Raw genomic sequence first — 17,860 nt, 5'->3', positions numbered from 1 at the left:
AGGATGACTCTAATGGTGAAGCCTTGATTGGGATTTTTAAATGGGTTGGGTTTGGGGTCAGAGGCACACACTTTGGTGGCGCCAGCTTTTCCTTCGGGTTTGCCACCATGATCCCCACCCCAAGTCAGTTTCAATGAGGGTGGCTCAGGATTCGAGCCAAACATTGGCACCCATGGGACCTATTGATGGGCCATGTCCAGGCCAATGTGATGGTCTCAGGCCAGAGAGGTGGTATGAAAGTTAGAAATTAAGTGAGGGACATCTTGTAAGGTCTCTGGTAATCCCACTCTGGTAATCCCAAAAGGCATTGCCAGGACACTGCCTGGCCACGTACCCCTCCCCCAGGGGTTATACTTACCTTTATGCCGCTGGGGAGAGCCCCCATGACAGGTTGATGTCTGTGTGAACCTGTTTTAAACTGTATTGATGTGATATCACGTTGGTGCAACTTGAAGACATGATGAGCGGTCAAGGTACAGCAAGGGGGCGTGTTGTTAATATTGAAATCCATGGAAATGTATGGGGCGTGAACCTGATGATGATGCCGGTGAGGAGTGGAAGGATCCGAAGTCACATTCTCACCAGCGAGAACTGCAATTTCCAGATCTTGAGCCCCCACCGGCAATCTCTCAGACGGCGAAAAAGGTTCAAGGTACTGCCCAGTGTGTGTGTAAACTTCCGCAATTGATAAAAATGCATTACGTTGAAGTTTTGTGAAGTGATAATGAATCAGTCTCAACAGTAATATATTTTAATGATATAAAACATGAGATTATGTTCATGGGAAGCAGAATACTTGAGTCACCAGATAACCAGAACAATTATTCTGCTATTTTGCCCAATGTTTGCTATCTGTGACATGTATTTATGTTGAAATAATTGACTGCTCATGAGATGCACTTCCAATTATAATATTTGCATGAATTAATTCAGTTCCATTAGCAGAAAAAGCCAAGTTAGGTTTTAAATAGTGTGGCACTTGTGAATAGCTTCATGTATCTAACGCAATTCATTGTTATTACAGCCGTGGTATGTTTAGCACCACCACAGATTTCAAACGGGAAAATGGAAGGAACAAACTTTGATTGGGGATCAAGCATCAGCTACAGCTGTTCTCCAGGATATGAGCTGTCATTTCCCGCCATTCTGAGCTGTGTAGGTAATGGAACCTGGATGGGAGACGTGCCTCAGTGTTTGCGTAAGTAGACATTAGATTATCAGCGAGAATGATAAATGTTGCACATAATCTGCTGGCACAAATATTTTACTCTGATATTCATGGTTATTGAATTGTCAAAGGAAAATAAGGCAATGCAAAATTGTATTCGCTTTGAAGTACTAAACATTTCCCCCCGTCGCTTGATAAGGTAATTTCTGTGCTTTTATTTGTACCTGTTTGCAATATAAATCAATTTTATTGAGAAAGCAAAACATTTGCTCATTGCTTCCTTTCTAGTGATGACATAAACTCTTCGAGACAGCAGCCTGCCTTATAGGACTTGTGGCATCAATCTTCTTCAATGCACAGTCTTTTTCTTTTGTCAAAATGCTCCAAATATATCCACCTTGGTGAATGCTTCCTTTGCTCCATTTATGGGAAACCTTCTTAATATATGCTCTGTTGCAAATTGACATTTATGTGTAATTAATGTTTCTGCTGAAAAATACATGCCCGTTCAGATTTCATTCCAAATGAACCTATTTCGTGATTGAGAGATAATGTTTTTGCTTCAAAATGTAATTTATACGATGATCAGCCATGATGCTTTTGCTTACAAGCGTAACAAAAACATCACATGAAACATTACTTCAATTGATATTACTTATCACTGTCAAAATGCTGCTTCATTTATAAGAAAGTGGCTACCAAGGAGATTACAATCATAGAAAGTGAAAGTTTAAGATGATCTCAGAATCATCAATCACTAAAACCAGGAGCCAGGTCTTATCATTTTAAAAGTGATAAATTCAGTGAAATGATGGAACAACCAAAGCAAATAGATAGGAGAGAGATTGTTCAACACTTCTGTAGAAGACAAATGGGACACCTTTAATCATGAACATGCAGGAAACTTGACTCTAGATCAATTAATGAGCAAATTTAAAGTGACAGAAAGAGGTAAAAATAGCTGCTGAATTTTCTGGAGAGAAATGGACTCATTGAGATGAAACCAAGAAAATTGCAAAAACACTTCAAAATAAGAAACCTGGGAAAAATTCTTCCAGTATCTCAATGCTTGGGTCTATTCAAGGCCCAAAGTGAAATTTTCATTTAGAGACAGAAGACATGATGGAAGGGGTGAAAGGTTATTGGGGGTTGACAAGAATGTGGATTTGACGTGACAATCAGATCAGCCATGGTCTTATTGAATGGCAGTGCAAGCTTGAGGGACAAGTGGCCTACTCCTGCTCCCAATTCATATGTTTGTATAAAAGTATAAAATGAGTAGATTTCATCTGTCTTCACAAAGGAAGTGGATGGTACAAAGATGACACTAAAAGAGGAGAGGGAAGCTTTGGATAGGATGGCAAAAGATAGAGAAGATTTACTAAAAAGATTAATGTTACTGCAAGTTGATAATCCACCTGGTCCAGATGGAATGTATCCTCTGTTGTTTCTTTTAGAAATAAAGGGAGACATAGCATAAACATTGGTTACAGTCTTTTAATCCTCATTGGAATTCAGGAGTAATGCCAGAAAAGTGAAAGGATTGCTGATGTTAGACCACTATTCAAGAAAGGGGAGAGGATTGAACCAGAAAGCTACAGGTCACTCAGTTTCACACAGTTGGTGAGGAAGTCGTGAGAACCCATTATCAGGGATAACCAGGAAGTTTATTTTAACTTTCATTTGGAAAGGTATGATTAATCAAGGAGACCCAGCATGGATTTGATAAAGGTCAGAGAAATATCTAGCACCAGGGAAGATGGTTGTTGTTGGAGGCCAATGATCTGAGCCTCAGGAATGCTTTAGACTAGTGCCTTAGGCCCAACCATCTTCAGCTATTTTATCAATGATTTTCCCTCCAATAGAAGGGGTCAGAAGGGGAAATGTTTGATCTTGATTATACATCACGACCATTTACAATTCTGAAGATGCTGAAGCAATCTATGCCCACAGGCTTGGGCTGATAAGTGTCAAGAATCATTTATGCCAGGCAATGACCATCTCCAACAAAAGAGAAGCTAACTATCTCTGCTTGACATTAAATAATATTACCATCACTGAAACTCCATCATCAACATCTTGGAAGTTACATTGACCAGAAACTGAATATTCCAGCCATAAAAACACCATGGCTACAAGAACGATTCTGAGCCAGGGAATTCTGCAACAAATAAATTCTCATCTGTCTTCCAAAAGACCTCCCCTACCTTTTCGCCTTCAGTTGATTAAGCCCGGGAAGGAAGCCTCAAGGACAGCCTTCCCACACAGGCTGCAATTGAGGCCCTTAAATAGGCAATTAATGTCCACTCAAAGGCCTCATCCTGCTGCTGCTGCTATTCGACCAGCTATGGGTGAGGGAGACGTTATATGGGGAATCAGAAAAACGAAGCCCTGTCCAATGGGGGTGGGTGAGGTCATTCAAAGACACTCAGCTGTAGAAGGGATCAGAAAAGGGGGGGCTGAGCCGCCTTCCTCCCCTCTCATGAACCACTTCCTGCGATGTCCATCTTTTTCTCCATCAGCTTTGGCCTGTGGTCCCTCATTGATCCTGGGCCTCTGGCGGGTGCATTGCAAACAGCTGCTGCCAAAGAACAAAGAAAAGTACAGCACAGGAACAGGCCCTTCAGCCCTCCAAGCCTCTGCCAATCACGAAGCACTACCTAAACTACAAAAAAACCTTTTGCCTTTACTCAATCCATATCCCTCTATTCGCTCCCTTTTCATGAGCCCATCCAGATGCTGCTTAAATGTTGCTAACGTACCTGCTTCCACCAACTCTTTTGGTGGCACATTCCAGACATCCACCATTCTCTGTGTGAAAAACATCCCCCATACATCTCTCTTAAACTTTCCCCCTCTTACCTTGAGCTTGTGCCCCCTTGTAATTGACGCTTCCACCCTGGGAAAAAAGCCTCTGACTATCCACCCTGTCTATTCCTCTCATAGCTTTGTAGACTGGAGGTCTTGCCAGGAGCCCTGATGGACAATGGAGAGGCATTTGTGCCTGACAAGCACTTAATTGCATTGCGCCTTCTTCGGTGGAGGCGACGTGGAGCTCCCGCCAGTTCTCCAGCTGGTGGCTGAGACCCCTTGTCGCAAACATTGAATTCACCTGATGTCTGCCTCGGTTGTTTGAATGCTTTAATGAGATAACAAAGTAAGCTGACCAAGGGAGCGCAGTGGATGTTTTATAAATGGACTTTTGGAAGACATTCAATAAAGTGGCACACAGGAGACTTATTAAGAAGATGTAAGACCATGTTATCAGCAAGAAAGAGGCAGTGTGGACATAAAATTGCCTCAGTGAATGGAAGTCCAATGACAGGTGGATAGATTTTGTTTCATACTGGAAGGTAATTTGCAGTGGTAGTCCCAAAACTCAGTTTAGGATCCAACACTCTTTTCAATTTTTATAAACAACTTAGACTTGGCCATAGGGAGCATTGAGTTGGAAATAACATGAAACTTAAAGTATTAGATGATATAGGCTTCAGAATGATGTATATCAGATGGTAATATTGGCAGAAATATAGCATACAGAATTCATTGCAGAGAAGGGTGAAGTGATGTGCCTTGGGATGAAAGATACAATACTATAAAGGAAAAGTGCACATGATTAGAGTGACCTAGGTGTCCATGTTCCTACATCCTTAAATGTGATCCTTAAAGGTGGTTGAAACTGCATATCGGTTACTTGGACTTATAAATAGAGGAATAGAATATGAAACATGAACTTCATAAATCACTGCTTGTCCTCAGCTGGAGTACTGTGGGGCAGCACGGTGGCATAGAGCTTAGCGCTGCTACCTCACAGTGCCAGGGACCTGGGTTCAATTCCCGGCTTGGGTCACCGTTTGTGTGGAGTTTGCACATTCTCCCTGTGTCTGCATGAGTTTCCTTCGGGTGCTCCGGTTTCCTCCCACAATCCAAAGGTGTGCGGGTTTGGTGGATTGGCCATGCTAAATTGCCCCTCAGTGTCAGGGGGACTAGCTAGGGTTATGGGGATAGGGCCTGGGTGGGATTGTGGTCAGTGCAGACTCGATGGGCCGAACGGCCTCCTTCTGCACTGTAGGATTCTATGATTGTATGATCTGGGCACCACATTTTATCAAGAATGCCAAAGGCATGAACACCATTAAAAGGGCATTGAAGAGGTTTACTGGGACATTAGAAGGGTGAGGGACTTCAGTATAAGGAGAGATTAGAAGAGGCTTTGTTAGAGAAAATTAGGGGAGAAAATGCTACTCTCTGGTGAGTAGGTCAACAGCCAGAGATCATAGATTCAAACTCATTGGACAAATATCTCGGGGGTAGATGCGGAAAATGTACTTTTTTCACTCAGAGTTGCTGGGATTTGGAATGTGTTACCTGACAGTTAAAACTAATTTTAAAAGGGAGTTGTAAAGGTTATGTGGTTGAGGAACTTACAGGGTTACAGACAAACAGCAGAGATGTGGGGCCAATTATGCTTTTTTTCAAAGAGCCAGCACGGGCAAGATGGGCTGAATGACCTCTTTCCTCCCTGGCAGTGTCTGATTCTTCCGGCTGAATTTTAAAGTGGGACTTCCATTGTCCCGTGGGAGTGTAATATCCAGCCTGGTGATATTGGATTGGGAACCTGATGTCATCACGCCGGTATGTAATAATACAGTGGGCAAGCAAAGCTCCAAAATCGGCAGCCTGCCCGCCATTTTGAAATTGGTAAGTAGTTGCCGATTAAGCTGGCTAGCTGTTCAAATTACAGCAATAATGCATTCTCAAGATGATAATACATGAAACATGCCAGGCGGGAATCTGGATGTTTTCAGGGTCTCTATAGAAGGATAGATATTAAGGCTGGAGGTGACAGTAAAACAGAAATGTTTGCTGAACTTCTGAACGTAATCAGGGCCAAACATCACTACTGTGTCTGCAAAGTGTTGACACTAATTCTTCAGCACTAAACTGCAGCTGCTGAGAAATGGGGCGGGATTTTATAGCCTCGCTCGAGCAAGGTCGGAAATACCCACCCAAGGTCAATGGATATTTCTGTTGTCCACCCCTCGCTTGCTCTGATTCTGTGACAGGAATTCCAAAGATGGTGTCCCCGACAAGTATCGTGTATTCTTTGGGGGATACCTCCTTCAGTAAGGATGGGAGAAGGTGAGGGAGAAGGTCAGCAGAACAAGGACAGGTGCCACATGATTTGGAGGAAGGAGGAAAACCAGTTGACCGGGCAAGGGGCTGCTGAGGGCAGGACACAGATGCAGGAGGAGGCCATGCCCTGCCAATCACATTATTGAGTACAAATCCAGCTGCAAGTGACGGAGTGTCAGCATCTGCAGATACTTCACCTTTTGCAAGCACTGTCTCATTCCTATGGAACATGCTTGCCTCTGAGATAGCCACCAGTTGTATGGCATTAAAAGGCACAGTTGCACTCAACTTCCTCTAGTTCATTGCAGGCTGCCATGGGGACCTGAGTAGGATCACCCTGCCTGCAGCACACCACGGCATAAAGGTTTTCACAGATGCCTTGTTTCATCATGCCCACCAATTCATTGCCTCCAACTGAAAAGAGCCAGAGGCTTTATGGCCCTGACTTGTTTCCCAAGGGTGCAAGGGGTCTTTTGTTGTGTTCATGTTGCTATCAGCTAGAGGTGTTTATAAACCAAAAGACCACTCTATCAATGTACAATAGTGTGCGACCACTTGCAATGAATTGTGCAGGTGTGAGCAAGGTACCTGGGGAGCAGCCACGACTTGTATCCCAGGTGCCAGGGATGTTTTCAGGCCTAGAGGCATTGGAAAGATGATGCTTGGTGAGAAAGGTTGCATTCTGAAGAAATCATAGAATCCCTACAGTGCAGAAAGAGGCCGCTCAGCCCATCGAGGCTACACCGACAACAATCCCACACAAGCTCTATCCCCATGACCCCATGTATTTACCCTGCTAATCCCCCTGACACCAAGGGGCAATTTAGCATGGCCAATCCACCTAACCTGCACATCTTTGGACTGTGGGAGGAAACCGGAGCACCCGGAGGAAACCCATAGCCGGAATTGAACCCAGGTCCCATGCACTGTGAAGCAGCAGTGCCACCGTGCTGCCCTTACTGCTGATGACACCTGTTATAAGCAAGAGGATGTAACCTGAGCACTGATACAATGAGAGCCACAGCAACAGCAGCTCCATCTTGGTCTGCCCCAGATGAAATTTAGATGCCTCGATAAATCAAGGGAATCTCTCTACTAAGTGCCATTAGGAGTAGGGCTGTCGTCAGCAGTCCACTGCTCAATCTGATGCTGCAGAGAGGGGACCTCTTTTTGATGTAAGGGTTATGGAAGACAAACTATTCCTCCGATGAGGAAGACGAGTTCGACAGAAGCCAGATGTGCAGGCCACTCCCAGGAAGTGTCTTGAAGGCTGGGTGATACAGGAATTTCCTATTATGGGACGATTCCAATATATATATCCCATATATATTAGCTACACGGCCAATGTTCATTCTTCATGCTCCTTCAGTGCATGGAAACCGGTTCATCGTTTTGGTCAATTTCAAGCATCTGAACCACATCAATAGTTTGGATGCACATAATTACATACTCAGTAAGGCCAGCAATTGAATCCTTCTCTATACGTTCACACACAGTTTATAAACTAATGAAGCTTTGCAAAATGTTGAAATAATTTATCTGCCTGAAAGTCATTAACACATGCAAATATCACAAATGAGAAATACACCCATGTACAGCAAGCATGACTCCACTGGGGTTTTCTTCAATCTTTTCCAGGTGCTGCAGTGAGGCACTCTCCCCTTGCTGCCAACTGCAGAGGAGACAGGCTGCTGTCCTTTGGTTGGCTGTAGCTATGAGCACCCCAATATGGTGGGAATATGCTGCACAGTGGCAGAATGCCTGTCTGCCAATGTGGCATTTGAGACTGTCAGTCTGTACCAATGGCAAAGACAGGGAGGAGATGCTGACTTTATCAAAAGCACAGGCAGGTTCCACCCCCAAACCACTGCCACCCCCCCCCCCCCCCCACTCACCACCATCCAGTGCTCCACAATGGCTTCAGCTGTTTTTCTGACAGGGTGCTGGATGTCACTCCAAGCTCCCCGTTCCCATATTGCCCTGGCTCTGGGTTCCAGAGATCAGAGACAAAGCGAAGGAGTGCAGATCAGAATGCATACCCACCGGCAATCTGCCAGGTTTGGCCCTCCATGACAATCACCAGTCTGTCAATGGAGGAAGCCTTTGTTCTTTTGAGGTCTGGATAGACTCCTTCAAAATCCGTCCCAGAATGCCTCTGGAATCTCCACCACATTGCTTTGCACCTCATGCTGAATGTGCAGCATCTGCCACCTTACAACTAACTCAAGAGGCTCATCATCACACTTTAGCTCAGCATTTTCATTACTCCCAGCACATCTCAGAGTACCAGAGACCAACACCACATCAGTCTCTAGTACCTGCTTGTGCAACGATGACGTGCTTTCACCAATTTGTGTTTCCATTATTTCGAAGGTGCACATACACACCGAGATGTAAGTATCTGCTCTGATGCTGGGCTCAGGACAGGGATGTGACTCTGCACTCACTGAGACTCCCTCTTCCTTTCAGAGGTCAATGTGGGACTCTTGTGGCTAAGGGCAGAAGCTGATTTTGCACTTGTCGGGGGAAAAAAAAGTAAGAATAGTTAGGGCCATCTTCAACCTGCAAGGTGAACATGTGGAGTCAAGCTTCCCCATTGCAAGCAATGGAACCATTGTGAAATGTTACTCACAGTTTGCATTTTACATTTTTCAACATATAGTCACATGTTCCTCACCTACGTACAAGGGTCTTCAAAGTCACAAACTGTCAATGCCTTATTCCTAACAGCATACCAACGATCATGTACCCTCCCCAGACCTCTTAACACATTTGAATGGATCTACCATAAAGCTGATCTTTCTCTACACCCTAGCTATGACTGTAACACTATATTCTGCACGCTCTCCTGTCCTTCTCCCCTATGTACTCTATGAATGGTATGTTTTGTCTCTATTGTACGCAAGAAACAATACTTTTTAATACATGTGACAATAAATCAAATCAAACACCATTTGCCTTTCACTAAATGATGTTGATTCTGCCTAATCACATAGAGATTTTCTAAGCACCTCACTGTAAGCTCCTTAACAATGGATTGCAGCATTTTCCCTAGGACAGATGCTAATTAAGCTGGCTTGCAGTTTATGTCTTTCTCCTATCTTAAATTAAAAAGTTCCATTCACTGGTTTCCAATCTGATGGGACCTTTCCAGAATCCAGGGAATTTTGCAAAATTAAAAACCAATGTGTCTACTATATCAGCAGTTCTTCCTTTTAAGAAGAGGATGAAGTCCATCAGGACCTGGGGACGTGGCAACTTTTAGTTCAAATAAATTTTACAGCAGTCTTTCCCTGGTGGTTGTAATTGTTTTAAGTTCCTCCTTTCCTTTCACTTCTTGATGTATTACCTATTCTGGGATGCTATTTGTACCTTTTATAGTGAAGACAGGTACAAACTATCTGTTCAATTGATCTGCCATTTCCTTAGTTTCCATTACTAATTCCCCAGACTCACTATGTATCTGATACTTTACTTGCTATGTTCATTTTTAAATACCTGTAGAAACTCTTATTTGTTTTAATATTTCTAGCAAGCTTTCTATTGTACTCTAATTTCTCCCTTTTTATTATCTGTTGTAGCCATTCTCTGCTTTTTTTCATATTCCATCCAATCTTCTAACCTGTTACTAATCTTTGCAAAACTTTCTGCTTTTTCTTCAATTTGATACTTTTCATAACTTCCTTCGTTAGCCATGGATGGCACATCCTTCTCCAAGGGACTTTGTTTCTCACTATAATGTATCTTTGCTGAATGTTATAAAATATTTCCTTGAATGTCTGCCTCTCTATCCCCACTGACCTATCTCTTCACCTAATTTCCCAGTTCACTTTAACCAGCTCTGTCTTCACACCCTCATAATTGACTTATTTAAATTCAAAACACTAGTTTTAGACCCACTCTTCTCTCCCTGAAACTGAATGTGAAATTCAACATGTTATGATTATTGCTACCTCGGAGCGCTTTACTATGAGGTCATTCATTAAACCTTGCACATTACCAAATCTGGAATAGCCTGCTCTCTGTTTGCCTCTAGCATATGCTGCTCTAAGTAACTATCCTGAAAACATTCTAGGCACTCATAGCTACCTTTGTTAATCTGATTTGTCCAATCCACATGTAGTTTAAAACCATCCATGATTTTCAGCATTCCTTGCTCGTAAGTCCCCATTATTTCTTCCTTTATACACCGTCCTACAGTGCGATTACTATTAGGAGGCCTATAAATGACTCCCACAAGTGATGTCCTACCTTTACTATATTGTATCTCTACCCAAACAGATTCTATATCTTGATCTTTAGAATTAAGCTCATCTCTCTTTATGTTACTAATAGCCTTAATTAACCAAGTTACCCCGTCACCTTTCCAAGCTGCCTGTCCTTCTGAAATGGTCATGTAGCCTTGAATATTCAGGTACCAGTCTTTGTCATTAAGCAGCCGTCTCTCTGTAATGCATATCAGACCAAACATATTTATTTCTAATTGAGCTGTCAATTCATCTGATTTGTTATGGAAAATTCAAATTTCCCTGTCTTTCTCAATAGTAGACCACTCACATCAGGAACCAGTCTCATTGCAATTCACCATATCACCTCCAGCACATGAATCCTTTCACTGTTTCCTTGATGACCAGAACTGGACATAATATTCAAAATGAAAGCTTACTAGAGAACTATAAAGTTTGGCCACCACTACCTTTACGAGATATTCAGTTCAACATGATTTAGTTTTATTGACTGTTAGTCTGCATTAGTTGGACACATTCAGAGCCAAGCCTTCCAAAACTGTCTTTCAGCGTCATCCACAGCACTAAACCTATTGCATGTTGTCTATTTTTCCTTCCTGTGTGGTGGCAGTTTATATTTGTCTGCCATTCAAATTTCAACTGACATTGTTCCGCCTATAAGATACCACCTAGTTGTTGGGACCAAAGACATAGGTAGCACTCGGGAAAAGGTTCTGCTGAGGGAGTATGAGCAACTAGGAGCTAAAGTAAATCACAAAGACAATAATTTCTGGAATATTACCTGAACCACAAGCAAATTGGTATATAATGAGTAAGATTAGCATGTTGAATTCATGGATCAATGATGGTGTGGAAGAAATGGGTTTTGATTCCTGGACACTGGCACCAACATGAGGAAAAGTGGAAGCTGCCTTCGGACAGCTGACATTAAGACAGTCTTCACCTGAACTCTATTAGAACCAATGTTTTGGTGAGTCACATAACTAGGGCAGTAGAGAGGGCTTAAACTAAATAGCAGGGACAAGGAATCAACTGTGGGAAGATGTGATTGATTAAAGAAAGAAGGCAATTGAGCAAGGTCACAACAAGAAATTATAATCAGAATGTAGCAGGAAGAGACATAGAAACATAGAAACTAGAAGCAGGAGTAGGCCATTCGGCCCTTCGAGCCTGCTCTGCCATTCATTTTGATCATGGCTGATCATCGAATTCAATATCCTGATCCCTCCCCCCCCATATCCCTTGATCCCTTTAGCGCCTAGAGCTAGATCTAATTTATTCTTATATTCAGAGTATACAAACTTAAATGTGTGTCAGCAGATAAGGCCAAAGATTGCAAAAATGGTAAAAAGACCAAGTCGAAGGCTCTGTGTCTGAATGCATGTAGCCTTCATAACAAATCAGATGAATTAACAGCTAAATTGGAAATGGGTATGTCTGATCTGATAGCCATCACATAAACATGGCTGTCAGATGACAAAGGCTGGGACCTGAATATTCAAGTGTACATGACACTGAAGGACAGGAAGCTTGGGACAGGTGGAAGGGTAGCCCTGTTGATAGGGTATCTGAAACCTTGATGCACAATGGGACCTGTAGGGTATCTGCTTAACCACTTAAATTTGAGCAAGTAAGAAAGAAGAAGAGCAATGACTGAGAAGTAGAGTGAATTAGACAAATCGGTTATAGAAAGAGAAACTAAATGAAGGAACAAGAAAAAAGATAGAAGAGTAAGAAAGACATTTTAAATGTGATTACTCTTTTTCAATCTCTAATAACAATTTACTATAAGCAGTAAGACTTGACAGTTTAAATTATTCCCTTTCTGGACCAGACATGGTAATGGCAATTGTTATGCCATTAAAAGGGTACTTATGTTGTTAAGTTCCAACCCTACATTCCTGGGTAATTAATGTACAAAGAGGCAAAGGGAGAGATGCTGTTCATGAAAAGCAAGCAGTAGAGTGGAGTAAATCAAGAAACCAGTTCTAGATATTCATAACTTGGCTTCTACCTCAATCTTTGAACTTGTTCACCAGTTTTGCACATTGATAACAGGGTGCATGTTAATAATCCTTAACTTTCCCAGCAAAATTTAGCTCATGATCATAGAATCATAGAATCCCTACAGTGCAGAAGAAGGCCATTCAGCCCATCAAGCCTGCACTGATAACAATCCCATCATGACCCTATCTCCACAACCCCTCGTATTTTTACCCTCCTAATCTCCCTGACACTAAGACAATTTAGCATGGCCAATTAACCTAACCCACACATCTTTGGAGTTGCAAATATGCTTTGGTTTTTCATGTTAATTTCATAATGATGAAAATAATATTGCATCCTAATAATATTTTACATTAGGTTTGTTATTCTAACTAAAGTGATCTGTTGATGTATGACAGTTCAAGTAGGCCTGGGTGAATTCAAATAGATTTGAGGAGAATTTGATTTGAGTGCACTTTTTGGCACTATTTAAACTTGAAACAGTTTCAAAAATTCAGACAAAAAGATGTCCATTTACAAAGTATTCACTGGTACAATTGAAAGCACTGCCACATTTAAAAAAGTTGACTCTTAATTAATGGATCATCTGTTACTCTCTGTTTTTCACAGCAAAATTTTGTGGAGACCCTGGGGTGCCAGCACAAGGAAGAAGAGAGGGAAAGAGCTTCATCTATCAATCAGAGGTTTCATTTAGTTGCAATTCCCCTTTGATCCTGGTGGGTTCAAGCACCAGGATTTGCAAGGCTGATGGGACTTGGAGTGGCTCACAACCTCGCTGCATAGGTACAATGTTCACACTGCACCATACAGATTACACTTCAGCTTTATTTAATTCATTAAAAATCAACATAAAATTTTGTATTTCAATCAGGATTATACTTGATTTATTTTTATTTTCATGAGAATAATCTGTGATGCAATCTTGAAGATATATTGTTAGATTATAAGGAGTAGAAATTCACCTTCCCCTATTTTATGGGAATGAAATCATCACAATGTGAGCATATTTAGCAACCCAATCTGAGCATGTGTTCAGATCACTTGTGAAGTCATTGGCCAATCCTTTAATTCTGACTGACATTTTATTTGGGGCCTCAACTCTTGTGAATGATCTCTCTGGAAAACATACTTATGATGAGCAAAGCAGGCACTCAGCCTGTCCAGCTCAGAATTCAGTGGCTGCCAACAAACAAGGTTAAGATTTTTATTTTATTTTGTATTCCTGTGGACCCAGGAAGAGCACTAATACTTACCTTCCTCAGCCCTCTCCAGCCATGCACCACAACACCTCTCAACATCACGCCTCCCCCCCACCGACCCCCCACTCCCCAGCCCCATTTCCAATCCCAACCCTATCTCTTCCCATTTGGAATACTGTTGGCAAAACAAATTGCCATCTATAGGCAGCAGCATCACACATGTGGAATGTTCATAAAACCCAGGACTCCATTTTGGGCCATCCTTGGCCTCCCAATTTTGAAAGTCTCTGTGGAATGGGCTGCCCTCTAACTGAACAAGGGTGCGTGAAGATCTGAGATCAGGCTTAGCTCTGCACCACTGGCAGCCGTACAAATCTGTTTAGCCTCTCAGTTTTAGGATATTTCTACGGCCTGAAAATCTGCATTATTCCATCATGAGTCACTGCTTTAAGGAAAGGACAGAAGTCGTACACTTGGCAAGGGCTAAACTGACAAAATCTGTGGATTTGCAGTTGAAATTTTGACTTTGAGAAGTAAAGTAGGAAATTGAAATAATTATTTTCTTTCGTTTAGAACCTTCACATACAGCATGCGAAAACCCAGGAACACCACTACATGGAACACAAAATAATACATTTGGTTTTATGGTGAGTAACGTAGAGCAAATTCCATGTATAGTTATTAAAAATATAAATGCAACCGAAGAGTGGTATTTCTCTGGTATTTTCAGCCATCTATATTTTTACAAACATAGTGGCTGGAATGCTACCATCCCACCCACCACGGGAATTGGAGTGGACAAGGGACCGCCAGCAGAAAGGTCCATTGATCTCAGGTGGGTTTTCAGGATGAGTGAGGCTGTAAAATCCCGCCCATCGACTTCAATTTCAGCACTGTTGTGATTCAATATAGATGCATAGTTATCACTGGAGTATAGTGACAATGTAGATAATAGCGTCCTATCATGGTAACAGCTCTGTTCAACTTTAGCGACTGCAAGAATACCTAGAAACAGAACAAATATCAAGTATGAAACTAGGACCTCTTCAAGACTATTTATTTCAGATGTTCGATAATTGACTCAGTGTAATATAATATTCACTGGAGAATTACAAATTTCAATGAGATGACACGTCCAACAACAAAAACAATGGGAACGTTGCGGTTCACCTCACCTTGAATTACTGGAAGGAAGAACAATGGCATGCAAGTATGCTCACATCCATATCAGTTTTACATACATGAAAGGAGCACTGAAGCATGTTGAGGACACATGCTCACAATCTACACTAGAAGTTCATTCCTCATCATATTGATAAATACTGAAATAAAAATATTCAAGACTGGCATCTGTTTAGCCTTTTACATATGTAGGCCCCATGCCAATTTCAGGCTGTCTTCCCAGAGCTGACCTCTCTGGAACACTGCCAGTGGCAGAACTTATTGCTTTCAAAATATCCAAGTCTACAAGTCGTTTAACTAATCAGTCAGATGCTGGATAGTCAGATGCTCTTTCCTAGGGTAGAAAAGTCAAGTGGGACATAGGTTTTAGGTGTGTGGGGAAAAGTTTAGAGGAGATATGCGAGGCAAGTTTTTTGCACAGAGGTTGGTGAATGTCTGGAATGCGCTGCCCAAGGAGCAGGAATGATAGCAGCATTTAAGGGACATCTAGGTGAATACATGAATAGGATGGGAATGGAAGGATATGGACTCTGTAAGTCCATATGGTTTTAGTTTAGGCAGGCATCATGATCGGTGCAAGCTTGGAGGGCCGGAGATCCTATTCTTGTGCAGTATTGTTCTTTGTTCTAATCGGTTCACTGGAGGCCATGAAAAGGAGATTGCAAGTGGGATTTTCCAGCCTCGCTCACCACGAGGACTGCCCCTTGTCTTCTCCGATTCCCATGGCAGACGGAACGATAAAATTCACCACTACATTTTGTCTAAATTAGATATATATCAGACCACATAGCCAAGAGGGGGCAACAGAACAGTCCCGAAGACCATTGCGTGGCCCCTTCTGATTGCTTCATTTCCATCCCCACACCCCACTCTCCCACCAGGATCTACTCGAGGGCCACAGCTGGTGAAAACATGGCATCAAATTTCAATACACTTTTTAAAGGACCTGCCTGGTGATTTATTTTAAATGAGACTCAGGATACCTAGACCTACGAGTTCCAGCAGGCAGGCCAGCATTATCCAATTTCACCTGACAATCAGTCAGTGTTTTAGCTGCCAAATTCTGCCGACATCTTGCACAATTGTAAATAAGATTATCCTTAAAATCCACTTTTTGACAAAGTTTTTGGTCATCTGCCTTTAACTCTTTATGTGGTGGGTATCAAATGTTGTTTAATAATGATGTGGTGAAGTGCCTTTGCTAGTTGTATGATGCTAAAGATGCTATATAAATACAATAGTCATAAATCATAGAGTTTTACAACACAGAAGAGGCCCTTCAGCCCATCCATTCTGTGCCAGCCATCAAACACCAATCTATTCTAATTCCATTTTCCAGCACTTGGTCCGTAACCATGTAGGCTATGCCATTTCAAGTGTTCATCTAAATGCATCTTAAATGTTGTGAGGGTTCCCGCCTTTACCACCCTTTCAGGCAGAGAGTTCCAGATTCCCACCACCCGCCAAGTAAAAAAGCTTTTTTTGCATTCATTCATGGGACATGGGCATCACTGGCTGGCCAGCATATATTGCCCATCCCTAGTTGTCCTTGAGAAGGTGGTGGTGAGCTGCCTTCTTGAATTGCTGCAGTCCATGTTCTGTGGGTTGTCCCACAATACTGTTAGGGAGGGAATTCCAGCATTTTGACCCAGCGAATGTGAAAGAAGGGTGATATATTTCCAAGTCAGGATGGTGAGTGGCTTGGAGGGAAACTTGCAGGTGGTAGTGTTCCCACATATCTGCTGTTCTTGTCCTTCTAGATGGAAATGGTCGTGGGTTTGGAAGGTGCTGATTAAGGATCTTTGAATTGCTGCAGTGCATCTTGTAGATAGTACACTCTGCTGCTGCTGAGCGTCGGTGATGGAGGGATTGAATGTTTGTAGATGTGGTGCCAATCAAGTGGGTTGCTTTGCCCTGGATGTCAAGCTTCTTGAGTGTTTTTGGAATTGCACCCCATTCAGACAAGTGGGGAGTATTCCATCACACTCCTGATTTGTGCTTTGTAGATGGCTTTGGAGAGTCAGACAGTCAGTTACTCGCAGCAGTATTCCTAGCCTCTGACCTGCTCTTGTAGCCACTGTGTTTATGTGGTGAGTCCAGTTGAGGTTGTGGTCAATGATAACCCCAAGGATGTTGTCAGTGGGGGATTACACCATTGAATGTCAAGGGGCGGTGGTTAGAGTATCTCTTATTGGCGATGGTCATTGTCTGGCATTTGTGTGGCACAAATGTTACTTGCCACTTGTAAGCTCAAGCCTGGATATTTCCAGATTTTGTTGCATTTGAATATGGACTGGTTCCGTATCTGAGGAGTCGCGAATGGTGCTGAACATTGCGTAATCATCAGCGAACATCCCCACTTTTGACCTTATGAAGCAGCTGAAGGTTGTTGGGCCTAGGACACTACCCTGAGGGACTTCTGCAGCAATGTCCTGGAGCTGAGATGACTGCCCCTCCACAACCAGAATCATCTTCCTATGTACCAGGTATGAAGGCAACCAGTGGAGAGTTTGCCCCCTGATATCCATTGATTCCAGTTTCATTAAGGCCCCTTGATGCCACACTCAGTTGAATGCAGCCTTGATGTCAAGGGCTGTCACTCTCACCTCACCTCTGGAAATCAGTTCTTTTGTCCATGTTTGAACCAAGGCTGTAGTGAGGTCAAGAGCTTAATGACCCTGGTGAAACCCAAACTGGGCGTCATTGAGCAGGTGCTGCTTAATAGCACTGTTGATGACCCCTTCCATCACTTTACTGTGATCAAGAGTAGACTGGGCGGTAATTGGTGGGTTGGATTTGTCCTGCTTTTTCGGTACAGGACATAGCTGGACAATTTTCCACATTGTTGGGTAGATGCCAGTGTTGTAACTGTACTGGGAGAGCTTGGCTTGGGGAGTGGCAAGTTCTGGAGCACTCGTCTT

At 42.6% G+C, this 17,860-nt stretch overlaps 1 protein-coding gene across 1 annotated transcript in view; it reads left to right on the top strand.

Moving 5' to 3' along the window:
- The window catches only part of csmd3b (CUB and Sushi multiple domains 3b), a 1,683,329-nt gene that overhangs the window by 1,631,261 nt on the left and 34,208 nt on the right, over positions 1-17,860 (top strand). Inside the window, exons 60-62 of the mRNA XM_078215503.1 lie at positions 1,025-1,198; positions 13,168-13,341; positions 14,331-14,404. Coding sequence (XP_078071629.1) covers positions 1,025-1,198; positions 13,168-13,341; positions 14,331-14,404 — 422 coding nt within the window. The remainder of the gene's footprint in view (positions 1-1,024; positions 1,199-13,167; positions 13,342-14,330; positions 14,405-17,860) is intronic.

This window comes from Mustelus asterias, chromosome 7, assembly GCF_964213995.1.
Source record: "Mustelus asterias chromosome 7, sMusAst1.hap1.1, whole genome shotgun sequence".
Taxonomy (NCBI): Eukaryota; Metazoa; Chordata; class Chondrichthyes; order Carcharhiniformes; family Triakidae; genus Mustelus; species Mustelus asterias.
The sequence above is the reverse complement of the archived record's forward strand: the minus strand, read 5'-3'. Positions and strand labels throughout refer to the sequence as shown.